This window comes from Bombus affinis, chromosome 6 (assembly GCF_024516045.1).
Source record: "Bombus affinis isolate iyBomAffi1 chromosome 6, iyBomAffi1.2, whole genome shotgun sequence".
Classification (NCBI taxonomy): domain Eukaryota; kingdom Metazoa; phylum Arthropoda; class Insecta; order Hymenoptera; family Apidae; genus Bombus; species Bombus affinis.
In genome coordinates, this window is record NC_066349.1 from 13,010,952 (window position 1) to 13,037,507 (window position 26,556).

Here is a 26,556-nt window from a genome sequence, read left to right on the forward strand (position 1 = left end):
GACCACATTAGATCGATATTAGATTAATTAAGTTCAACATGTTTAATGCCTGATATTCTCACGCATCATGGTATGCTCGGCACTTGCACGCTTTTTTTTAAAATTGTGCTCTTTTCTAAAAATCCCATTCTTCGGAAATCAACTCACTCGCACACTCACTCACACATACGTTTTGTATTTTCGTTTACTCTTTTACGTTCGCTCTTTCTTTTTTTTCTTTTTAGTCGCGTTCTCCCTTACGCTAGAAATAGTCATCTGATAGGAACTTTCAGTATTGCCTAGCTCTGGATATATTATTATTCGCACTATACATATAAAGATTTGTCGAGATTTCGCTTTGTTTTTTATTTCTTTTTTTAAATTTCTTCCGTTAGAAATTCCGTAATCGTCGGGCCCCCTAGAGTATCACACGGGCCAAATTATACAGTATGCGTACGTATACACGCGGTAAAGGAACACGTGCACAACATACAACGACGGTGACTCGCACGGGTTCGAAATTCTTCATCACGACAACAATAAAAAAACAGCCAGAGAAAAGAGTAGAAAAGAGAAATCTCATCGAGGAGATGAAAATTATTCTTGCGTTGCAGACGCAAAATAGGCAGTTCAAGCATCGACGTATCGAAACATCGACTACAAAGAATAAGAAAGAAGGAAAAATGGAAAGACAAATATCCTGCGTTTCAAAATTTCGAACTCGTCGCGGGCCAAACGATCGTTTACGAGTCTAAGAGGTCAGCCAGACACTCACCGGCCGTGGTGGTAGCCGTGCTAGCTGCTGCGGTACCCGGGTGTTGCTGTTGCTGTGGCTGGAACATCGCCGTAGGATGGAGGAACAAGGATCCGTACATCATGTTTTCGTCCGATTGCTGCTGCTGGCCGGCTTGCTGGTTACCAGGCCCGACCACCGGCGAGCTACCGATTCCTGCTGCGCCACTGTTGCCACCAGGAACGATCGGTGCGCCGGGTGTTGGCGGCACGAGGCTACCATCCTCGACGGCGACACGCACCGATTCGATGTGTCGCCGTGAGAATACGTGCTCCTGGAGCGGTGACTTGGCCGAGTATCGAACAGAGCAAAGCCTACATTCGTCGGGCCCGGTCGGACCGCGATGAGGTTGGACGGCCGATCCTTCGGCTGGCAAACCTGCCGCCAATCTAGCTTTCTTCTCCTTCGCGCGGGCGTTCTGGAACCACACCTGCCACTCCTTTCTATTAGATCGCAAAGTCCATTGATGACTCGATTATCGTCAATAGGGTGATGTAATTGGAGGAATTATTGTGGAGTTGGTGAAACTTCGGACATTTAACAGATAAGAAGAAAGAGGTATAGATATTAATTGCTATAGAACTCCATTTATCTGAAATCCAGTTATAGGAACGAAATCTTCGCTAGTGCATCTTTAAACGAATTATTTATTTGAGGTGATAAGGTGTCAATTAATTTTCACAAACACCGGAGTATACCTAACTACGTAGTTTTTTAGAATATACCCAATGCGTACACTAGTCATACGATACACTTGCTGTCTCGTTTCGCGGTCGCTAATAGATCGGCGCAAAGAAGTATCGGTTAATTGTTGCTGCTCGCGTCTCTCGGTAACTAAGAAGGCGTCGCTACCCTGTTCGCTATATCTATATCCGCCGGAGTTGACGAAAGGCGTCGGGATTTGAATTTCGAAGATGTTCTCGAAACGTCCCAACGGGCGCCGAGCACTCGACCTCGTTTACAATTGTTGGCTTTTTTAGGTAGCTGACTCGAGGCCTATGATCACGGCAACAACGACGGATTTGGACTAACGATCGGAACCGCCTAAGGTCGATGGGTCTATAATTAGCTCGTGTTTGAGTAAACACGGTTTCTTGTGTAGCGGATTTACTAGGCAAAAACCATAATGACTTTTGTCGACAAGTACCGCTACATATTGATCGATTTATTTGAACGTCAACTCTTCTTACATGAACGAACAATTTCTAGAAGTAGGGAAAACCAATGTAATTGTACAAATATTATACCAACTCTAGTTATGCAGTCACTGTTTGTTCTTCCATAGGTTAATATAAATGAAGTACTACTGTAATTGGAAGTTTGTCGAGGATTCGTATAGTGTTTGATGTTTCTCATGCAGAGTTGTAAAATGCAGATGCAATAAATCAGAGTAAAGGTAGGAAATAATAGCGTAGGAAGAATTTCATTTATCTAAATCGGTCGAAGAATTTGAAGATTTTTGAAATTATGTTTATCTGTATCGTTATATCGAAGTTATATTTATATTCATTTAAAATTGCATAATTTTTCATTGTTCCAATCCACGGATAGAAACTAAAATAATCTTTACTTTAATTAAAATAATCAACTGCCGCGAGAGAAGTTATTGCGAAGCTCATGCACGATAAAATAGAACTCAGCATCGAAATAAAGATTGCTCACCTGAACTACGCGCTTCGGCAGTCCGATCTCGCGCCCGAGCATCTCGCATTCGGCCATCGTAGGCGTCTTGTAGTCCGAGAACAGCGACTTCATCACTTTCACCTGGGTAGCGGACATCTGAGTGCGATATCTCTTGCCGCTGGACTGGCCTGTTCCGCTACCGGTGCCGGTAACCGGCGGGCCCGCGGTACTTCCGGTCCCCGCCGATGCGGGTCCCTGTCTGGAGCTCTGTGTGCTCGAGGCTGGACTCGCCGGTCCACTCTCGTCGTCTAGAAATTCAGTAGTCTCGCTCATGCTGTCGTCGTCGCAGATACTTCTTTCGGAAAGGTCGGTCAATGGACCGCAATCGCTACCACCGCGAAAATGTGCACCGTGTTGTTCTTCGAGAAGATTACTCAGTCCACCGAGACTCAATTTCATCGGGCGACTCAAGTCTACCGGTTTGCTCAGATCCAAAGGAGATTCGCCGCTGTTACCACCTGCCTGATGGTTCGCAGTTTCTTGTTTACCGTTACTGGCGTGAGCCTGCAGCTCGCTGATATATCGTTTCATCGACTCCTCGTAATACTTCTTCAAGGATGCCTCCATATCGGTGTTGAAAGGTGGGAACAGAGGAGGCATCATATTCGGCGTGCTCGGGTTCGAAGGAGCCGACTCCATCGAGAGTTCTTCGTCGGGGATATTATCGATATTTACTTCGCCGCGCGCGACTTGGTCGGCGTGTTTGCTGCTGAGATGTGATTCTAATGCCGATTTCACTTTGAATAACGCCGGACAGAACGGACAACGTTTGTTTATCACCTGGCTGTGCGCGCGGAACTGACCTTTCCGTTCCCGAGCACGTGTATTTTGGAACCACACTTGAACAACACGTTTTTTCAGACCGACCTCGCGAGCGATGGTTTCTAACATCTTTCTCGATGGATTCGACTCGACTTGGTACTTCTGGTACAAGTAATCCAGCTGTTCGGGCAGTATCGTCGTTCTCAATCGCTTGTCTTTTGGCTGCTCGTTATGCTCGGAGATCGGGCGGCTGTCACCTCCTGCTCCTTCGTCGAAATCATCGTACCTTCTCTTTCTCTCCTGCATCATAGCGATCAAAGGATGAGGACTATCGGTAGCTACTCCAGTGGTAGCGTTCAGTGCTTGTTGCTGTAGAATCCCGAAAGGTGAATCCGGTGGATAAGCCGGTGGGAAAAGGGATGGGTTCATGATATGTACCAGCTGATGTTCGCGCCACAGTTCGAATCGCCCGAACATCAAATTACACTTGTCACACTGAAAGCTACCTTCCTTCGACTCGGTTTGCGACTGCGATTGTTGTTGTTGCACTGGTTGTTGCTGTTGCTGTTGCTGCTGCTGCGACTGTTGCTGAGGCTGTTGATGCGACTGTCCCATTGTCGTCTGCTGCTGCTGATGAGGAGGCGTGGCGGTGTTCAGTGGTTGCTGCAACTGTTCCGCGAGAGCGGGAGCGTTCGTTGGGTTGCTGGAGACGGCGTTAGCAGTGGTGGTGGTGGAACTGCTGTTGCTATCTTCGGAACTAAGAACCGCGGCAACTTGAGCCGCGGCCGCCTGCGCTTGGGCGCTCCTCTTCGCGTCCTCCTCCTTGAAGCAGTGCGTCTTCTGATGACGTATGAGCTCGTAGTATCTCTGAAACACCAGCAAACACTTCTTGCATTGGTAATTCAAGCCTGGGGTCCGCTGGAAGCGGCCTGAACCGTCGTCGCCCTCGCGGCTGCCCGTTGTCACTGGCTCAGCGGCTGGCTGATTCTCGTACACTTTTCGTGCTTTCTGTCTAGCGTTCTGGAACCATACCACGATCACGCGCGGGCTCAGTCCAAGCAGCTTGCTCAGATACTCCAGATCGTCGTCCTTTGGGTACGCGTTGTTTTCGAAGAACTCCTGAAGTACTTTGATCTGGTAGTCGGTGAATCTTGTTCTGTTAGCTCGTTTCCCGGAACTGCCACCCGACGAATTGTTGCCATTGGTGTTTCCACCGAAGGAGTAGTCGGTTGGCCCACGGCCAGGGCTCAGGGATCTCTGGGGCGTTAGAGCCATAGCCGCAATGGCGCCTGGAACGACACTACCAGCTCCGGGATTGGGGCTGGCAAAGTTTTGTGGTGTCAACTTAGGCGGGAGCATAGGAGTGCTTGGAGCGTTGGTTGTCGATGAAGCGTGCGATGACACATCGTGATGAATTCCAGAGAACACCGAGCTCATGCTGAGCGCCGGTGAATGCGGTCTCGACTGCTGTCCACCGGAGCTTCCAGGAGAATGATGCTGCTGTTCTTCTTGATGCTGCGATTGTTGCTGCACGTGACACTGCGGCTGTTCTTGAATCTCTTGTTTTATTTCACTGGCCTGAGATGTATTCACGTTCGTGGTTGACGGTGGCGGTGTTGCTTGCTTGTTTGGACTTTTGTCATCCGAGGAACTGCTTCCAGATACGCTAGAGTTCAGCGGTGTCACTTTCGCCTCTCCGGTTTTTTCATATTCTTCGAGATTCAGAGTAGTGCTAGGCGGATTGTTGAAGTTGTACGGACTGTCCTTGTTACGTTGCCGCTCTTTGAACAACGTGTTCCTGAACCAGTGTTTGATCACTTTCGGCGGTAACCCGCTTTGAGCCGCCATATCTAGAATCTGCTCCTCGCCGGGAGAATTGTTGATGTCGAAATGCGCTCGTAATATCTTTAGCTGTTCGTCGGTTATGCGCGTTCGCGCTCGTTTCTGCGAGGCAGCCGCGTTTGCCTGTAAGAAAAGGTCGCCTATGCTTTCTTTCTTGTTCGCAAATTCGAGTACGATTTACCACGCTGATATACGCTTTCAGATAGAGTATCTGCTTTTAATTCGTTTTTAATATACTCTAACATACCGTAGTTTCTCGTGAAGGTTGTTTATTGGAAGAGAACGAGTATACGATCGAAAGATGATATGATAATGATTGCAAATTGAAATGTTAATGAATATGAAGATCGATATTACATAGAATAGTCTCGAACTTACTTAGTTTCATACTGACAATTTTCTATAATCATATAAATTATATTTATAAACGCCTTAGATTACTCTCGTAACAAAGTAATTATATGGCGATAAAATTCTAAAATAATTAAATTAACATAACAACAGATAATAAAGTTTAACTGCAGATTATAATTATATTTCGATTATAGATTACGATTTTTAAAAAAGCAGAGAAGAATACCGAAAATTATTAGAATTCATAACAGAAAAATGACGGCTTGACTAAATAAGATACTAACTAACTTAACGAAGAAATTTAAACAAAATATAATAAATCTCTATAAAGAAGGAATCATAAAGCTACTCACGGCTGCTACTTGCTGTTGTTGCAGAGCGAGATGTTGCTTGGTCAAGAGGTCAGCTTGAGCATTGATAGGCGGATATCCGGTAGCTGTTCCATCGTACGGCGGTGGTGGTAGCATCATCGGTACCAAAGGTGGTTGTAAATTCATAGCAGCCAAGGCAGGTATTCCAAGCGGTAAACCCATCATACCCATCACTAATCCAGGATATTGTTGGAAATGCTGCTGCAGTTGAGACGCAGCCATAGCGTTTAAAGCAGCTTGCATTTCGGTCATCTGTTGCGCAAGAGTCAATTGTGCATGCTGTTGTTGTTGTTGCTGCTGCTGCTGTTGCTGCTGTTGCTGTTGCTGTTGCTGTTGTTGAATATGATGCTGAGGATTTGTCGGCAATACAGTTGGAGTCGTAGAATCTGTACTCGATACTGGCGTGTTGCTTAATGCCGGAGTCGTTGCTGGGGTAGTAGAAGTAGCCTCTGGAGTCTTACTGACACGATCTTTGTTCTCATTAACCTCCTCTTTCTCTTTTTCACGTTGTTCTTTATCCGAGGAGAGATCTTGCGGCTGGCTAGAAGCTGGTGTCGAGCTTCTAGGTCCGGACGACGTAGAAGAAGACGTTGCAACAGTCACTACAACGCTCTTCTTCTCGTATTCACATTTAAATTGCTGAGCATATTTCTCTAAGAATTCGCGAGGCACCAGATCACGGTGTACTTCTTCGCAATGAGCTTTCAACACCCAAACGCTACTAAATTCCTTGTTGCAATGCTGACAGGTGCTTCTAGTCAGTTCTGGTATAACGTCATCATCAGTATGTTCTTCAGCTTCTTCTTCTCGTTCACGAGCAGCTTGAGCAGCTAGCGCCTGTTTCTGTTGCTCCTGCTTCTGTTGTTCTTGCTGAGCTTGGAGCGCCGCAGCAGCTTCTTCTTCTTTACGCTGACGTCTTTGGTGGTTTTCATTGAATTGCATAACCAGATCGAAACCGAAACTTTCTAGAAGATGTTTGTACATTTGCGACGTCTTGTGACGAGGCTGAGACAAAATATCTTGCGTTGTTTGCGAAGAATGTGTACTCTGCTGCATGTGTTGTTGTGGACCAGGTGTTGTAGATGAAGGAGGTGGGGTTTTCGCTGGTGTGGATGATGCGAGCTGTTGAGATGCAGCTAGTTGTTGAAATAACGCCAATGGATTGCTAAATATACAGTAGAGCTGTTGATGAGAGGCAAGTTGCTCCTGATTGACAAAAAGAGCACTGCATCGAGGGCATGACAACATTGTTGCGCTGTTTCCAGAGGTGCTGGTGTTAACCGGTGGACTATTTGGGCTGCTTGGCGGAGGCTGTTCGATCAATGGACGTGCAAGATCCAACTGACCACTGGCAGCGAGATCTGGCAATTTACTGGCTCTAGTCTGGTGCAGAACGCTCCTCATGTGAATGTCCAAAGTACTGCCTTGAGAGTAAGCTACCTTGCAAATGTTGCACTTGTAAGGTTTCTTGTCCTGGTCTTGCTGAGAATCAGGGGATTCCGTAGGACTAGCAGGCGGTACCACAGAGATCAGTGTGTTGTTGTTACCCTGCTCTTGCATTGCTCTCTTCAACTTATGTAGGTGGCTCACGCTGTTGTAATGAACTAACAGAATATTCTTCTGGGTAAAACTCTCCTTGCAAACGTCGCACTTATACGGTCTATTAGGATCCAGATACTTCTCCATGGGATAGGACATCTTTTCCCCTTTGCGGTGCAACAGCGTCTTGTTGTGTCCAGTCAAGTAACTCTGCCTGGTAAACGCAACTTTACAGCGATGACATTTGAACTTTCTTCCCGGATCGTGATACGAGTCCTCAGCCACTGTTTGACTATTCAAATAATCTTCTAAAAGACGTTGCTCTTTGTGTAATGGTGATGAGTCGCTTGCATCGCTTTCTTCCTCCTCCGCCTTGCTGGCATCATCCTCGATATTCTGTTCTCCAACCAAATTCCCCTGTCTGCGAAGAGCTTCCTCCGTGAGAGCTTGAAGCAACGGATGAGCGTGCAGCAGGCTCTGCTTGTACTGCGCGAGTTCGTCTTCGTGTAGATCCGCGTGAGCAGACTCCAGGTGTCTTTGGAGAGCCTGGACCGAGCGAAACGATCGTCCACAGAGAGCGCATTTTGTCGCATCCCGGATTGCATGATACTGCGAGTGTTGTTGCAGCTTTTCCAGAGTCTTGAACGCGAGACTACACTGTCCGCATCGATACTTGTAAACGTGCTTCTCGCTAACGGCGAGAGTGGGTGTAGTAGCTGGGTGAGTTTCCCTGTGATGTTGCTGTAGTTCTTCCAACGAGCGACACACGCGTCCGCAGACAGTGCATCTGGTGAGCTCCTCGATCTCCTCGTTAGCTCCACGTTCGCTCAAATCCTCCTCCTGCGGCTGTTTCGTGGTGGTTGTCGGTGAAGTCGGCATAGTTACGGCTGGAGTCGAAGTGTTTCGCGGATTGTTGTTCAGCCAATGGCTCTGGTCCACCAGTAACAGCAGTCGTTGTAAGCCGTCCGCGTTAACCGAGTGTATTTGCATCACGTGTTTCTCGAGCGCGGAACGCTCTTTGAAACCATCCTGACACAGCGGGCACAACAATTCAGGCGGCGACTCTTCCTTTACGGCCTCCGCTTTGTCCTCGGCATCCTGGACATGAGCCACTTGCAAATGTTGCCTCAATTCTTCGCGCGACGTCGGCTGATAAGTGCAATACGGGCAGGTGACTTCCTCGTGCTCGTTCTCCGGCTCTTGTTCCGGCTCCTGATCGTTATCCGGCTCCTGTTTCACCTCGCTGCCGCAGTCGCTACCTTCCTCTCGTCGTTCTGTAAAAGAAACAGTAACAAGGATTCGCTTGGTGATCGAGCAGTCTCGTCGAGCTTAAGATATTTTTCGTCGCGTGAACGGTATTATTATATCGACAGCGCGAGAAAGATAAATTCTTAACTGGTGTGCTGCTGATCTGATCGTTGATAAAATGATTTTTCTAAATAGAATTAGTTTAAATTAATAATCATATACAGAGGCCTTTATATTTACGAAATAAATCAACGGTAATAAATGATTCAGCAGACAGTTAATCATAGTTGGGCTACTATTATCTAGTAAGATATAGTTAGATAAGTAGTATAGAAACTTTGTTAGAACCCGAAGAACCTTCCTTTCAGCAAACTCGCCTCTTTTATTTTAAATATGTACTTTAATTTTAATTTTGGAGGTGTTTTAATGCAAAGCATCAAAATTTCCGAACAGTGAAAACCGGAAATCACGATGGTTACACACCGTGCAATTGGGCCGCATTAATGTTAACAGTTTTGATTCGTGCAACATAAATTCTTGTGCCTTAATATCACGATTACTATCGGCCGATAACGCGAACCTGTAATTCCCCCTTTCTATTAAGGCGTCGATAAATCGTCGATCGACATCAAAAATCTTAACAGCCGAAAAAATAACCATTAATCTTGCAGCTGCATGCGAACAGAGGCATGAGTCGATAATGTTGTGAGAGAAAGTAAATTACGTTGAACGGCAGCGAAAGCATTTCGTCCTGTGACGTTCGATTTCGTTGTTCGATGTTACATTTCGTTAAAATCGAATTCTGTTCTTTTATTCTAACTTTATATTAGATATCTCATAATCGAGATGTATCCTTCAATCAACTGATATAATTTGTAATAAATTATCGAATAATGAGAGCAACCCACGATTGTCAATATGGAAACGATTGTAACAAAACATCTATTCCTATATAGTTATATACACAACGACAAACGTGCAAAACAATTAATATATTTCGATAAAAATTTAAACCAATCGCTTCCAAAAATTCTAACATTCAACCAACGCTAATAAATTTCGATCGAATTGCTAAAATCCATCGTAGCGATCAATGGGACTGTGAGCAATCAATTAATAATCAATGGAAAAATGCCCACGAATTATTTAAAAGAAAACAATCAATTAAAAAAGAAAAGAAATTCTCACAAATTTCTAATCGTATATAAAGAACCAATTTCCTGAGAAATCAAATTACCGATGAAGCTTATGACTCAGTGGTATAATCTCGTCATAATGGATATACGTAGAGAGGCAACAGCCTTGTCCCTAGAGCGGGACAATCGATGAAAATTAATGTAACGTTAAAGAGTTTTGGTAACAACGAAAAGTATCGAGGGAGAGCCACGGTGGTGCGCAGACATCGCAGATGCTTCCTTGTCCGTATAACAATACCGCTTGAAATTATAGATTGCCGACGCGAAATTATCGATGGGTCGTTCCTCCAAAATAAAGGGAAGACCGCCTATTCGCGTGGTCTGCCATTGTCCAAAACCGCATTTACATCGAACAGGCGTCAGTTGCGAAGGCAAAACGCGACGATGCAACGCGTGCTGCTGGGTTTCGCTTTGTACACGATGCTGCAGTTCATGAATAAAAATCCTTCGCGCGATTTCGTGTCCTTTCAGACGAGAAATTTTGCAGAATATAGGAAGAATATGAAAGTATAGAAACTTTGAAGAATGTCACATCGAAATGGAAAATTTGAAGAATACAGATAATAATATAATATATCTGTGTGTCGGGTACAGGAACTGACGATATTTAATACAAATTCGAATGGATTCCGCTACTTTTATTTTTTAGTCATCGTATTATCATTACATCGTATGATTAGACGAAGTAAAATATTTATGTTAGAGGTTTCAAATGAACGTAACAAGTAAATGACCTAATATTTATGGCCGACAGTGTATTTGATCTGAAAATAATCGAAGCGTTTTCTACTAGGGAAAATTGATCTTGGCCCACTAAAAATTGCATATGAAATTTTACTGCCGTATGAAAGAGCTTAGAGAAAGTAATCAAGCTTTAGAATAATAATAAGAAACGACAGAATCTAGAAAATTAAGGGCTAAAGAATAAATCGATATCGTGTATTCCAACGAAGAAATGATGAAAGTATTGTAGATCTATAGGGGGATAGTCTATTTCTTGAAGATAATGAAACATTTGTCAGAGTTGTAATACTGTGATAACAGTGACAAAATGGGAGGAACTCTGGAAGTTCTGGAGTAGTAATAGTTCGAATAGCACGTTGCGGTATACCTTCTCGTACATTTATATAAATACAGGTCGTCGATATAATAACACTCGACATTGTGCGTGTCGAAGCACACGGCATCGCCATATGCCATGCAGAATTACAGCAATAGCATGTTAATTGCGCGATAATCGATGAAAATATTGAATTCATTAAAAGAGGTAATCTTCACGAGCGACACGCTAATCTTCTGCAAGTTTATTCGTTTAAAAACGATTTAACAGATGTGAGTTCTATTTTCATACGTTCTTTCAGATGAAAAATATGATTCAACGTTCTTGTAAACATTCTGCTTTTAGTTAGTTAGTCAGATTTTAATCGTATTTAAATCGAATGCCTTTGTAATCAATTACTGTTTTCTTGTAGCATTTCCTTTCTTAATAAGTTGATCGTATTTAAATCGTGCTGCGATGAAAATATTTCAGAACAAACATTATGTTTCATGTAGCTGTTTAAGGATAAGCGAAGGTAAATGTATTCGGTGAAAATAATTATGACGCAGGAATAGATAGATTGAGTATTGTATATCTAAATTGATTTTACATCAGGAAATAATTTAATGATATCGTAAAATAATTATTCTCAATTATTATTCTTCTATAATATTATGATTGAATAATACGATGATTCCGTCTTCTCCGTAAAATAATTTATATCGATCGATCTTAAGAATCTAAACCGCTCCAAAGATCTAAAACTCTGTAAGATTTTGTGTGACTGACCATGTTTGACACTGTCCCTTCTCTTATGGATTTAACACTGGCAATATTCTTTTCTCAATAAATATAATTCTGAATACTTCACACTGTTTTAATGACAAATCCATAAAACCTCCGTTTCTAAATCTTCCAGGTTCCATACTACGATTTCTTTCATTATAAATTAAGAAACACACGTTCTTTTTCTTAACAAATGTAACATCGAATACTTCACGTCATTTTAGCGGTACCACGATTCAAATCAAAGCATATACATAGTTAAATAAAGGCAAGAAGCAATTATATAATAACAAGACTGCGAATATTTATGCAATTTGATACTTTTACCAAAGTAACTAAAAAAAAAAAAAAAAAAAAAAAATGGAACATGAATCGAAATTTATTTCATCTAATAAATATTATAATGAATACTTTATCTCTGAATGCTTCAAATATTTTTCCCTATTTCAATTTTCCGTAGATGCATAGAAATTCGCTGTCTAGGACAATGCTTTTCACTAATTCTACCTTATCTATAAAGAGTCTTTCCACTCACCATTGTTGGCACTGGTAGCATTCGGTGTAGTTGGCATGGTTGGACTGGGCTGTTGCGCAGGTGGAGCATCCGGGTCGCTCATAACTTGGAAAACATCCCCGATGTCAGTGTGCGGTGTCTCGTTCCCTTGAATACCGCTTCGTCTGTGAAGTTGGTGCAACTGCTCCATTTGAAGATGTCTGAGTGATCGAACATGTTGCAACAGAGGCAATCTGTGTCTCGCGCTGAAGCCACACAAAGCGCAATGGTACAACTTCGCTTGGGATGGTACATTGGCACTGGCCTCGAGCAGGTGACGAAGAAGTAGGGCTGCAGCCTCGTGCCTGGGTGACGCGGCATGCAGGGCCAATTTGTGAGCGCTGTTCGTGTAATAGTCGCACGCGTGACAACGTAATTGCGCGGCGCTCGTGGGCGAGGCCAGGTACTTCAACTTCCATTCGTTTCGAAGCCCGCCCTCTTTCACATGGTTTACATGCTGCAAACGTTGGAGATGCTTGTCTGTCTTGCAGTGCAATTGGAAGTTAGCCTTCAGGTTGGTTTTGTAGGAACAAAGTTTGCAAACGAAGTGGCCAGCTACAAGCGCGAGGATTTCTCCCTCTCGTGTCCTCGTTCTGTCCACTGCTAAATGGTGGCCAAGAGCTTCCAAGGAATCGGTGGCGAAATTATTGCACACGCAGCAATGATACAGATGAGAAGGATCAGGATCAGCCGGTTCGGGCGGTGGATCCATGCTGTCTGGTGACAAACCAACGTCGCCACCGAGGTTGCCCATGGCTCCCATACTAGCCATGCCACCCATAATTTCTGGTGGCAGCTGCGGTGGCAATTGACCACCCGTCATCATCTGGATCAGCAAAGCCTGATTGTAAGCCATGTCCGCGAGAGCCGCCTCCGCGTGCTGAGGCTTATCCAGGCCACCCAAATGAAGTAGCTGCTCGAGTTGCTGTTGATGTTGCTGTTGCGCTTGTTGATGGTGATGTTGTGCCTGTTGGTGGTGAGACTGGAGCGCGGACAGGGTCTGCATGTGCTTCACGTTCTGCTGCAGGACCAGCATATTGTGCGTATGCTTCTCGCTAGTCATGTGTATCCTTAGGTTCCGGGCGACATTCGTTTCGTAGTTACAGACGTCACAGCGAAATGTTGGCTTCGGTTTCCCTTGGTTCCCGGCCTGACCAGCAATGTGCGGACTATGGTTCTGTTGGTGGTGCGGACTTCTCGTTGGCATCGGTGCATCCTGCGAGGACGATGGATTGCTCGCTGCCGAGGCACCGCCGCCGCCCTGCTGCAGCTCCTGCATGTTATTCAGATGTTTGTCGCTCTGCATGTGAATACTGAGATTGCCCTTGGTCGTGGTAGAATAGTTGCACACTTCGCATCTGTAAGGCTTGTAACCGCAAGTATATGTCTCGCCACGTGCTAACCTAGGGTGTGGTTGTCCGGCGATGCAGTAGATGCAGGAGGTTTCACTTTCGGGATGTTTCTCCTTCATGTGGATTTCCAAAGTTTCTTGGTACTTGTAGTGCCAATTGCATTTCGGACACTTGAGCGTTTTGCACGAGTTTCTACTGTGAATTCCAGCCAGGCTTCCAGGCGGACCCGCCAGTCTGGTGCTGGATAGAATCAGTTCGCATTTAGGGCATTCGACTCCGCTCGGTCTTCCTTGCATGTGCTCGGGGCAGACACCGATGGTCGTGCCTGTGAGGAAATTCGGTGGTTGCTGGGTCAACGCGGCGTACGATGATGGCGAGCCCTTCGTCGACGAAGCAGGTGGCGGTGGTGACGTGTAGTGTATGCCGGAAGCGTCAGGTGCTTTGGCCCAGGAAGCGGCGCTCACCTGGGCGCCGGTCCACTGATGCTGCTGCGTTTGTTGATGATTGTACGCGAGAGGATGATTAGAATGGGAAGTAGGAGTGGTGGGTGTGCTAGGTGATGGCCTCTGTGGTTGCTGCTGTTGTTGCTGCTGAGGACTGCTCGGTACTCCGGGAGTGCTGGCAGGCGTACTGGTCGTGGTTGGCGTTTCGTGATCGGTGGACTCAGTACGTTGCTGCTGTTGTTGGTTCTGCATCTGCGCGGGCGATGGTTGCGGACAAGTGGAACTCGTCACTGGTTCGAGAAAGCTGACCAACGGTTGCTTGCCTCTGCCCACGGCTTGAATGATCGCCGACGCGGTCGAATGGGAGAGTACCTGTCGCTCGTCTTCCATCAAGGTAAGCTGATGTTCACCCTGAGCGTGTGCCACGAAACTCTTCGCGTAGCCGAAACTGAGCTTGCATATGAAACACATTAGAATAGGTTTGACGGGGACCGAGGCTGCTGGAGGTGGTGGTGCTGCAGGTGGAGGAGGTGGTTGTTTGCTACCCTCCGCGCTTCTGTAACTTATCACCCGATAGCTATGCATCACAGGAAGATCGGGATTGTGCTGCTGCGCCACCGAACGTTGTTGTTGCTGCTGTTGTTGCTGCTGATACGCCTGATGCGCGTACAGTCTCGAAACGTAGTACGCGCTCGCGATTTGGGGAAATACCAACGAATGAGGAACCGAGACACCGCGCCCATCTACGATGCAACCGTCAGGTAACGAATCATCTTCGCTGAGTTCACTCTCTCCCTCGATAATATACGCCGAACCGTCCGGATTGTAGACGATCTTCCCGTCGAACTTCTCCACATCACCTCCCGTTGGACTCGGACTAGGGCTTGGACCTTGTTGTTCTTGCTGTTGCTGTTGTTGGCCCTGCGACTGCATGGTCATAGTTGTTGTGGTGGTGGTTGTAGTATCCGCGATCGGTGTAGGCGTCGGTATGGCATCACGGGTGCAGGGTTCTGTGCCCGAGGGTGGACTGGCTGTCCGGGGGTGATGGGGCTGATGTAACGCAGCCCCTGCTGCCGGGGGGGACCCGCCCCCTCGACCCCCCTCCTCCTCCGGGCTCATCTCCTGCTTTTGCTGCGTGTACGTGGAATTTTGAAAGGGCCCGCCGTGTTGCTGCTGTCTCTGCTGCTGGTGCTGGTGCTGGTGCTGTTGCTGCTGTTGATGGGCCGCCACCAGCTGCTGGTAGAGCTGATGTTGCCCGATCGCGGTCGACGTGTGCTGTTGAAGATGCGAGGGAGGAATGTTGTGATGCTGAAGGTGGTACTGGGGGGGATGAGGCTCACTGGAGGGCATCACCCCAAACGTGAGGCGGGCGCCAGCCTCACATCACCTACGGCGCCTGCGCCTACACTCTCTCGACTTCCTCTTCTTCTTCTTCTCCTACCGTATGTCGTACTCCCCACCCCCTTCGTTCTCTCTCTACCCGTCCTAATCTGTTCTCCACCGCCGACAGATGCTTCTTTGCTAGCTACCCCGACACAACCCCAGGTCGTACCTATACCAAAAAATAGAATTTTATGTTTAGTAAGATATCGTCGAATTTAATCCGTTATTAAGTTTTTCTATGATATAGACAAATAACTTCTTACATTATACCTATAAAAGTAGTATTATATTAGAATATTATTAAAGTATAGATTTAGCGTGTTTTATTTTCGTAATTCTAAATTAATACCAGGTGTTTGGTCCTGACCGGATGTACAAGAATCTAGCTCGCAGTCCCAACGAAGAATGATTTCGCGGAGGAACATTACTAGATGGTCTAGTCGGTTAATCCGAGCAAACAGAGGCGGTCTAAAGGACAGTGGAAAGATAGCGAAATACGTAGAAAACGTCGGCAAGCTGCGTGTACAGAGGATCAAGGCTGCGATGCCGGGTATACAAAGCGGAAGGAGACTCGCCATGGCGACACAAGGCGTCCTATGTTCGGATTACCTGAACCCTCGTCGTGGACCCAGCTGTATTTACAACTAAGCGTCGACCAATCTTATCTATCGATTGAATATCGACGTCTCTCTTTAACTTTCGTACAGCCGTACAACGAGAAACATAACGGAAAGAAATCAACTATCCATGAATGGTCGCTGTTGTACGATTAAAAACGCTCCTTTTCTAGCCTGTCCTAGATTCTCCCCTATTTCTAGCAATAAAGGGACAATCTCACCGTCATGACAAACAAACGGAAACACGCATAAATCCATAAAGTCACGTATGTATCTATAAAAGCTTCTACTGTTCTATCCTGCCATTCGAATTTCGAGGACACGTAGATCTCGCGATGCCGAGGATCACCGTGAGATATCGCCTTCGGAAGTATCACTATGCCGTAGTGTCTACGTGGATTCGAGATTACACGCGTGGATTGCTCGAGGCAACGAGCATGCGTCTAATCATCCAATCCCAATTACGCGGTCTCGGTGATCGCGGTTCAAAAGACGGCCGCGAGTATTCGTAGAATCTAACGGATTAAAGGGGAGAGGGGCGTAGCGTACGCGGATTTATGCGGCCGCGCGTGTGGGGGTGTATCGCGGCGTGACTGAATCAGGAATCTCTGCGATCCTCGCGGAGGCTACCTAGAGAAATTCTTTTCCCCTCTTCGTCCCGTAGCAACTACCTTCTCCTCTCTCGTTCGTTCCAGACACGCCGCTGGACATCGTGATACATAGATGCATTATACGATCTTTCTATCCTCGTCTCTCTTTCCTCGTTACTCTCAGTCTTGTTCCACGTTTTCCTATGCTATCAGCGCAGTTATAATTCCGCGGTGCAAACTCCATAATCCAGTGACCATAGGTTAGGTACCAGTTTTCTAATGCGTGAGCCGCGGCAGGCGATCATTTCCTCGGATTATCGTCGATCGATCGCCAGGCAAATCGCGGTGGTCAGCACCGTTTGTCGAGTTTTTCCGCGCCGAAACACCGCCAATTGCTAATTCCCCCTCTCCACTCCCACTCTCTCGCGATCAATTATTTCGGATTGATGCTCAATTTACGTGTTTACGTGGAAAGTGATTCGAGCACGCTGCGGGGTGTACGCTATTTATCGCGGAGTAACGTGCGTTTCTGTGAACATGACTTAATCTTATTCCACTATGCTATCTATCAATTGGTCTCGACTCGTTTGTTCCCCGTTTTGTTCATAATTTAGGAAGTTATAGCGTGGTATTTTTGCTCGTCCTGGGAATTGGTTTCCTTTGGAACGTGTACAATAGATAAGAGCGGGGTTTGAATTGGAAAAGATAAAGATTTTTACATGAAGGTTGACGTGTCGTTTCTCAGACGGTTGAAACAGATATCACGGTCGTTGCGTGACCACGTTATGCCACGTTTGTACAACGTGTAACAAGCAGATAGTACGTTAATGCTCGCTTGATCAGCCAGTTGGATCTTGCTGTTAAAAAGTTGCATTCCGAACGGCTAACATGGTAACAGCGAGGGTTACAAATATTTCGTAAAGATAACGTAGCTGCTCTTGCGTATGTGTTATATTCTTATTTAATGACACATTTACACGACGTTATAATTTTCTATTAATGTTCGAATTATGACAGAGTTGGAAAAATTCGTTCGAACAAAGTATGTGACTAATTTGTGAATATTATTCACAGTGATTATTTCCTTTTCATAATGCATCACGCAATTAGAGAGGATCGACGCATGAGATATGACAGTGGCTTTTAGAGATCGACTTTACTTCCTCTAAATTTCCCAATCTCATTAACCAGCTACATATTTAGTGCTCTACTGCAACAACAAAATTTTTATCCGAACGTGAACTTCGATTATACAAACTATTTGTCCACAAATAAAGTCATATAAAATGAACCCTACATCTGAAATGATTTTTTACAAGAATTCGTACAAACAATTCGTAAATACCATCACTCGAATAAATAAAAATATCATCGCTCTTCTATATCTAACGAAAATCCAGTGAAATGTGAAGAAATACGCGGTAAGTTAAAACCGTAACCGTTAGTACAGCAGTGTAGGTGTGTATAAGTAAAAAAATGAAACGAGCGTAATACCGTTGCCGGTTAGATTAGGGCCGGAACTGTTGTGTAACCAAAAACATCTGCCAATCTGACATCACCTGCCCCGTGTTACCTATTTCTAGTTAATTTATCATCCATTTTGGACGAAGTTAGAAATCGAAAAACGTCAAGGCTGACTTCTTGACCAGGGCTAGATCTCAATATAAAACTTCGCTCTTTCCTCGGACCATGGTCTTTCATTATACGATAACATCTTAACTGCTACGCCAGCATGCGAATTCTCGATGGCGCACGGTTGTTCCGCCGATTCGCGTTAATAAAGCCTCGATATCTCAGAATTTCTCGCCAAGTCGCAGCTCAGAACGCGGAATAAGTTAATTGTTTAACCGCCTGAGAGAAATTTCGTACGAGAAACAGATTGGAAACACGTTCAATTCTAGCGAGAATGATCGTCTCGATGAGTAGGCGTTTAAGCAACGTAGCGGTTTTCAAGCGAGCTTTTTTGAAATTTTGCTCCCTATTCGAGGGTTGAAATATCGGATATTTACAGAAAAGTTTGTGAATTTTTGTATATAAAAATTGAACGAGTGATTTTGAATGCTTAATAATGTCAAGTTTGACTAATTTGAGTATCCGTCGATGACATTTGTTTCAATTTGGCAATTCAAATATTGTAGATTAGCTTCTTAAATTGCCTGTCAATCTTGAATATTCGCAAAGAAATTTGTAAATTATTTCTATAAACACTTAATGTGTAATTTAATGTAGTTTCGAGTATTTGGAATTTCGTCGACTGACTAATCCATAGGCTTCCTTAAATCTGAAACGTTTGGAAACTAGAAAACGTAGAAATAAAAATTTCTCGATAACAAATTACGTTTATACGAATTTTTACGTGGCGATGTCGCGTAGAATTGAGTGGCCACGTAAAAATTAGAACATGTTTTAGAAAAGGCGTTTGAAAACCACTGAGGAAGGGAGGAAACGCGTCGAATGAATTTGATGGCGTGACGAACACTGTGGATGACTACGTATTTCTAGGAGGATTCATTAAACAAAGCCGATATATCGATTCCACCTTTCCTTCAACGACACAACAAGCTGCCTCTTCCGCGAAATATTGTTGCCACTAATACGATCGATGAATTTGATTACGGTCTACCTATCGACCAGCGACGAAGGTTGCTCCAACTTGTAGCAAAGTCAGAGTAATTTTCGTCCGACTAATAACAGATACGATATCGCAACGGTTGACGCAACTCGTTGGTAAAATCGTGTTTCTTTCGAACTAAACAATTCGCACTTACAGAAGTTTGATATTTCGCGAGATAGATCGTAATAAGCTAAATTGCAATTTTGCAAAAATGTATATAAAATTTAGTTAGTTAAACGTTCTCTCTACGAAATATTTTTTTTAAATTATGGGTTGAAAGATATATACAGCTGCAAATGACACATTGTTGTTCGCGTGTGATTATAATTCTTTATAATAAAGAGCTTCGAATATCGTAAAAGATATGACGTGACATACGTGAAACAATTTTCGTGTCAAACGTACATTTAAACGGTTCTGAAATAAAGACATAAAAGCTCTTTTTAAAATTCATGCAAAGAGAACTATTCCTATGATCCTATTTACTCACGAGCGCACTGTTAAAATACGGAAACAGTTACGTAGATTCATATCTTTTACGTTATTTGAGGTTTTCATGGGATTTCACTGGCGATACCACCATACCTCCAAGCTCCCAGGTATAAGTGGTATCCTTTCAAAATATTCTTTCAACGTTCCACTATCATCCCGGGCAACTTCATCAGAGATTCCAACAGGCACAAAATCACCGATCTCTATCTCCGAACCGCGTTCCAGTAACATGTGAAAGATCTAAGATATTTCCGACGTATAATCAAGTTCTAATCGATGGGACGATGAATTAATCTTGGAATCGTAAGGATTTTTATCTTGTCCAATGAGATATTTCATAATTTTAGGTGTAAGGGAAAAAGTTTTAGATTATACGATATAAAAATATAAATAACAATATAAATATAATATTTACGATATAACGTGATATTTAAGATATAATATTTTGCAAAAGTTAAATATTATGGTGTAGTACATTTCAATCTAAATTTGCCAATGTGTTAACTAAACTGACGAGACGCGACGTAAGTTACTCCGAGGAATTATAATCACATTTGAATTGAAAGTTTCCACTATCCGTGTGAAACGAAAGAATCGCGTCGATTTCGTGTTCCGTGGACGACCCTTCACGCGGAAAGACAATCGGTGGACGCCAAAATGCGAAACGAGCAAATAATACGCGGAATATAATCGTCGCTCGGGAGAAAGTGGAGAATGAGCACAGGTGGTTGATGAGTTCGCACTCAATGACGGAAGGGGAAGAGAACACGAACTCTTGAAAACCGACTAAGTATAAGAGAAAAAGATAGAGAGAGAGAGAGAGAAAGAAAGACAGCGAAAGAGAGAGTGAGAAAGAGAGAGAGAGAGAGAGAGTTAAACATTCGGGGAACGACCGCGAATTCGAGGCAGCAGGGCTTTTGTTTGTCGCGCCGTTTCACCGGAAACCGAACCGATATGCGCGTCTCATCACGCGAAAGTCCCTTTTGTGTCGGTCCGACGGTAGGTAGGAAGAATCGAAGGGACCCTACGGGGCCCACATGACGATCGGTCGCGCGTTTCGACCAGGCACGAAATACGCAAGATGCGCGCAATTATGGCTACCCAATTATCTCGTACGCGTCTCGTTATTTATTGAATATCGTGCCTGCTTATTTCTCAGGCGAGTTTGCGTGCCACCGCGAGAGGGGAAGACCGGGGGCCCTTCTCGCTTCTTCTGCGAGCTTCCGCGCGGAAATTCAATGGACAGAAAAGGTGGAGCGTGAGCGGTGCGCGCGTGCGTTAACGCGGAACGTCTGTCTGGAATTAAAGGCCGCGAATTAAGAAAAGCTGCGAACAAAAGCTATGATTATAAGGTATTGCGGTTAGGAAACAGACAGGTAGAAACGTCCGTCGAATGTTACGTTCGACGTCAGAAGTTTGAGATTTTTATGCTTAAGTGTCATACTTATCATTATCGTTATTATCAAGAGCCAGACTTCCGGGTGTAAACCGTTTCCTTTTCAGGAATATATTCCCATGATTCACGAGTATATTCTACTAGCCAGTTGATGTAGCTTCGTCAGAGGTTCACACGTTTGACTCTATCAATTTGACGATCGGGTTTTAATTCGATGATACGGACAAGTGTCAAATATTGTTCTGCCGAATATCGAAGATTATCAACCTAATGGATGAAACACTTTTCCGATCTCTACGAAGTATACATACAGCTGTTCCAAATATCTCGCAATTTCTATATACATCTCCAGATTTGTTTCAGATTTAACCAATGTAATCATCATTGGGTTTCATAATAGCGCGAATGAAATTTCAAAATGTTTCGTATAGCTAACAATAACGTGTCTACAAGTATTGAAATACTTTCGCGAGCCTGTGTACACCTATTCCACGAACAGAATAAAGCGTTTATTCCACGCCCACTCTTCTAAATATTCTTACGAACCAGAGCACATTTCCTACGGCAACGTTCGTTATTTATGCAGATTTAAGAGGCAATGTTGAGAAATCCTAGCAAAATACGGCTTGGAATCCGTTTAACGATATCGATCGTTAAACGCAACACTTGGCGACTCTCGATCAAACCTCGTGCACCTTTCATTATTGTCGTTATTACACCGGCCGCTTTCAGTTTGCTACGCGCGTACCGGCGCGCCGATAAGACCTATCGAATGCTTGAAACGCAAGCTCGAGCAACACGAGACGCGTTGCACGAACGCGGAACGCATCCACGCGAGACGATCGTCGTTGCTCGATAAAACTTCGTTCTGGTTCCCTCGACGAACTGCCAATTAACGTCGCGAACTATTCTAACGGAGCGACCACGATTTCCGGACGTCGTATAGACGACATAGACGTTCTTCGATTTTCCTAATGGAATCTTTGAAACACGTTAAGCCGTTTATAATTACGAGACCATAATTTCATCCAGATTATTTTATGATAGCGAAAGGTGGAGTGTGTAGTTACGGCGGGCGATGAATGTTGATTATGCGGAGTTATAAGGGAAATTATGGACGTGGTTGGATTGAGTTTATGTTTGCTGGTAGTATAAATAGAAAAACGACTGCGCGTTTTATATGAATATCGATTGGTTGGAATCATTAATCGTGTTTTTATGATTTTAGTTAGCTGGAGGAATATTCTACGCGAACGTATTGTTAGGAAATTTAAAAACCAGGACGAATATGGAATTTAACGTTAGAATATCTTAACGTACCTAAATACGAGACAAGTACATCTAATTGAAACGATATGATGGAAATAAAATTCATATATGTATTCATATACACACACATACATAACACACCAAGACTTTTCATTGGGAAAATCTGCCAATGTCCCTGAACGAAACTTCCAAACCTACCACCAAAGTGGCACATACGATGAAAGAGCGAAGAAATGCATGGAGAAACACGAAGAAATCAATTGTATCAACTACGAGAAAAATACCCTAACTGAAATGCCCGTGACTGGGACGCGCGTCGAAATGATTAACCAGCTACGAGCCTAGCGAGCATCCAATTATCATGAAAGTTACCCATCAAACGTTTACGATCCAGCAACGGAATCGCCGCAACATCTAAAACTATCCAGCAGCCAATAATCCCATCATTGAAGTCATTTTCCGACTCTGCTCGACTGCGAGATCACGAATCGATCTGTTGAACCCTATCTTACAGACTCTCGCGGCCGACTACATTGCTCGACGACGAGGACGATGGAGAAAGAGAAGAAAAAAAAAAGAAAAGAAAGCAAGACGAAGCCTGGCGAGCGTTAGTCGATTAATCAATGATTTTCCAATTGCTTCATCCAAAGAGGAACGGAGAAGAAATTGCGGTGTGGCATTCGCGATGGCCGATTCGCGGTTGTAGCAGAGCAAGATGCCTCCTCGGGCGAACGCTAAACGACCGGCGATCGAGAAGAGGGGCAAACATGGCGGAGGGGAGAGGATGAACGCGAAGGAACGGGGGGTGGAACGACGAAGAGGAGAACGATGGGAGAGAACCACTACGAGAGGCTTTCGAAGACAACGGTAATAAGTGAAGGGCAGAGCGCGAGCACGAAGGAGGCGCGCGTAATTTACGTGCAACATGGATTCGGGCGGCGTTTAATCCGCCGGACGAGCTGGCGATTATGAAGTTAGGTTGGGTTAGGTGGTGAACGCAAGCAGGGCCTCTTTGTGATATCAATTAAGTATGATTTGCCCCCTCCGAGCTATGCGCGCTTCCATCTCTCTCCTCTTTCTATCCTTTGCGTTTTCTCGTCTTCTTCTTCTCCGTTCTTCCTCTTCATCTTCTGGTTCGCTGCTCTGTTACCCCCGCGGGGTAACCCAGAGTTTAACCCATTCCCTTATAATTTCCTTCCAATGCACCGTGAGAAACTCGACCGTAACACGCACGCGCACGCACGTGTAAGAAAGATAGGATTATTCGAGTCACCTAAGCTTCAACATCTTAAAATTCAACCGTAAACTTTCTACCTTGTGTAATATTATCAAAAGGAATGAAAAACTGTTACGTATTTTAGGTTCAGTAGGGTAAGACACGAAAAGGAGAAAATCATTCGAATGATCCTATGGTTAACCAGGAGTCGATCAGGAGGTATTGTATAAAAACTAATAAAATAAAGAACGAAATAACTCGCAGAGTTATAGTAATCAAAACTAAGGATATTCGCATCGATCGAACAAATTTTCCTTTTCACGATGAGAAATTAGATGATCGTTGCAATGATCACGATAGGTTTGATCGTTTATTACTCCACAAGATACGAAATCGAATAGTCTATTTTCAAATGTAAATTGTTTAAAAATTCTATACAACCGAATTTAACGAATTACAGAACAAATTGCTTACCTTGACTCAAATAACCCTATCTTACTCTATCATCCGCGCCCGACTTCGCATGACTCGATCTTCTCCAATCATAATTGTTACGTTTCATCGAATTTTCGTCGTTCGCTAGCGAGTAAACCGAACCCACGACCAATCCGGTTCAGACTCAAATCCACCAATTAACCCCGTTAACGTCTCTCGCCCCCGCAATTAAGTTCTGATCCTGAATATAAGAGAAGCAGATTCCCGCGAGTTGTATGCGCGTTTCTCTCGGCGAGATCACGGATCGTAGGCGGAACTGAGGGATAAAGAGCAACACGGAGAGCCGCCACGATCCTCGAAACGCCACCTCCTGTCGATATGCTCCCGATAAGGTCGCGTGGGTCGATTGTAATTTCGAATTAGTCGGCCTGTCGGTTTTATCGTGCACGCCGCGTTTCGTGTTTCTTTGGATGTTTTATTAATACCGGTGTCGAGATAAGCCCCGGTTAGGCAGATTTCTCTCAGACGAGGTTCCAGATTGTAAAAATAGACACCTATGCTAATTTCGTGTTCGTGGATGCTGATGGAAAATGCTCGATTGATGTGGCGTCGGGAATGTGAAATTGAATTGACCAAACTATGACAATTGTTAGCAGAGTAAGTAGCTAAGTAGATGGCTGATACGATAAGGTATCGCAGATTAATCTAGACGAGCAATTATATCTGGAATTATTTTCTATATTTAGACTGAATATATCTATTTCTGTGCTTTGAGGAATCTTATCTATGAGAAATGTTTGGGCGATGATGTCTCTGAGGTATTAAGGGAATCTCTGTATTTTGTTAACAGAAGATGTGCATTTTTCTTCTTTAGATTTTAGTCGACGGTAACAAACAGAGAGTGTATTTTCACAAAGTTATAAATCAGACATGTAGTCGCCGATCTTACTATGCGAACTTCCTTCAAGCGTTCATTTATAAAACATTTGTGACTTATCTACATTTTAATTTAAATTTCAAACTAAAACAGTTACTTTTAAAAGCTCCGTAAACTTTTCCAACGTTCAAAACATGTCGCTATCAACCATTGTACAAAATACCACGACACGAGGTTTCTAGAAAATACATATAAAATTTATCTAAGATATTAAACGGATTATTAAAACGTTGTCACTGTCTTCTGTAATTGTATATTTTCCTAACCAAAGTCCACGTTAATTCGACCAAAAATATTGAAAAGTTTCTATTAATTTTCAAGAACGAAACCTATCGTTCTGAAGACACTTTTCGCAAGACACTTCTTCAAATAACCTCTGGGAACGAAATATCTCTTCCAAAAATCTATTCTATCTACGTCAAGCCTTTCATTGTCGATACCATCTCTTCTTAGCTATCTGCAAAGCAAAAAAAAAACTCACCTACTTCTATATTCTCTTTGAAATCACCCCGTAACGAAGCAGAACCTTTCACCTAACCATCCTCTGGAGGATACCCGCAATCCGGAACCCGCGATTCAAAAACCAAAGCAACATCGTGGACTCGGTTGTAAAAGGGGGACGGGAGAACCAGTCGCTCGGTCTGGCTTCGTCGTCGAGCGTCGATAGGAAATGCTTTTTGCTGTGACGTCGAGGCCGCGCCGGCAACAACGGCCGGCAGGGGTGGCTAATGACAAAATCAATGCGACATAATTAGACATGGCGGCTAGCTGGCTTGGCAGCGATCCGCGTGTGTACGTCGATGCACGGCCAACATTTACATGCGCGTAACAGTGTGGCAGCGCGCGCGCCAGGAATTATTGTAAAAACATCCCTTAATGTGATCGATACGGCTTCGTCGACGTAGCTTCACGACTTGGAACCATCGTTGTCGTCGTCATCGTCGTCGTCGCCGTCCTGTATCGTTCGAATCTCGATGAAGACGGTCAGATGGTTGCCGGCGTTTAAATTTCGGAAACGGAAGATCCGACAGTGCGAGGATCCGGTCTGGCCCTGGACGTAATTCATCGCGATGGATTTTTTATCGGGTCGAAGACGCGAGCCGTTCTCTCATCGACGGCCGCCAGCACGAGCGGATGACCCTGATTGGGTTTGGAGCCGGTTCGAGGTGGCGCGCTAATGATCTCTGTTAGCGGACGCCTCGCACACCGAGAGAAACGGCTCTCCTCTTTGATTTATGATCAACGCCGGATTTCGGCGAATCGGTAATAAGGACCCGAGCCTCTCCCTCCACGTTCTCTGTGTACATTGCACGCCGATTCGCATTTCGTAGCCGCCGAATAAGTCCACGCTGTTGCCTGCACGCGACCAATTTTTATGGTTTCACCGGTGTTACCGTTTCGATGCTGATTGCACGGCGAGCGTAAAGTCGGTGTACTTTGTGTTTCTGTGGACCTCAGTTTGATATACACAAGCTCGCGCATTTGGAATACTCTGATGTATGGGTATTTAATCGAGATCCATCTCTGCCGCATGAAGTATTTGAACGAGCGAATAAAGAATCCAATATGATATAAAGTTATTTACTGTCGAACGTATAGAATCATTGTCATAATCGCAACATATTGAATACTATATCGAGTGTTGTATGTTCGTTGGAATTTTTTCA

The 26,556-nt window shown here is 44.3% G+C and overlaps 1 protein-coding gene across 13 annotated transcripts in view; it reads right to left on the bottom strand.

The window, feature by feature from the left end:
- The window catches only part of LOC126917450 (zinc finger homeobox protein 3), a 456,710-nt gene that overhangs the window by 117,189 nt on the left and 312,965 nt on the right, over nt 1–26,556 (bottom strand). For all 13 annotated transcript variants that reach the window (XM_050724298.1, XM_050724301.1, XM_050724296.1 and 10 more), the window contains 4 exons: nt 12,128–15,492; nt 5,767–8,597; nt 2,435–5,182; nt 755–1,202 (listed from right to left, as the gene is read on the bottom strand). In XM_050724298.1, coding sequence (XP_050580255.1) covers nt 755–1,202; nt 2,435–5,182; nt 5,767–8,597; nt 12,128–15,290 — 9,190 coding nt within the window. In that variant the 5' untranslated portion in view covers nt 15,291–15,492. The remainder of the gene's footprint in view (nt 1–754; nt 1,203–2,434; nt 5,183–5,766; nt 8,598–12,127; nt 15,493–26,556) is intronic.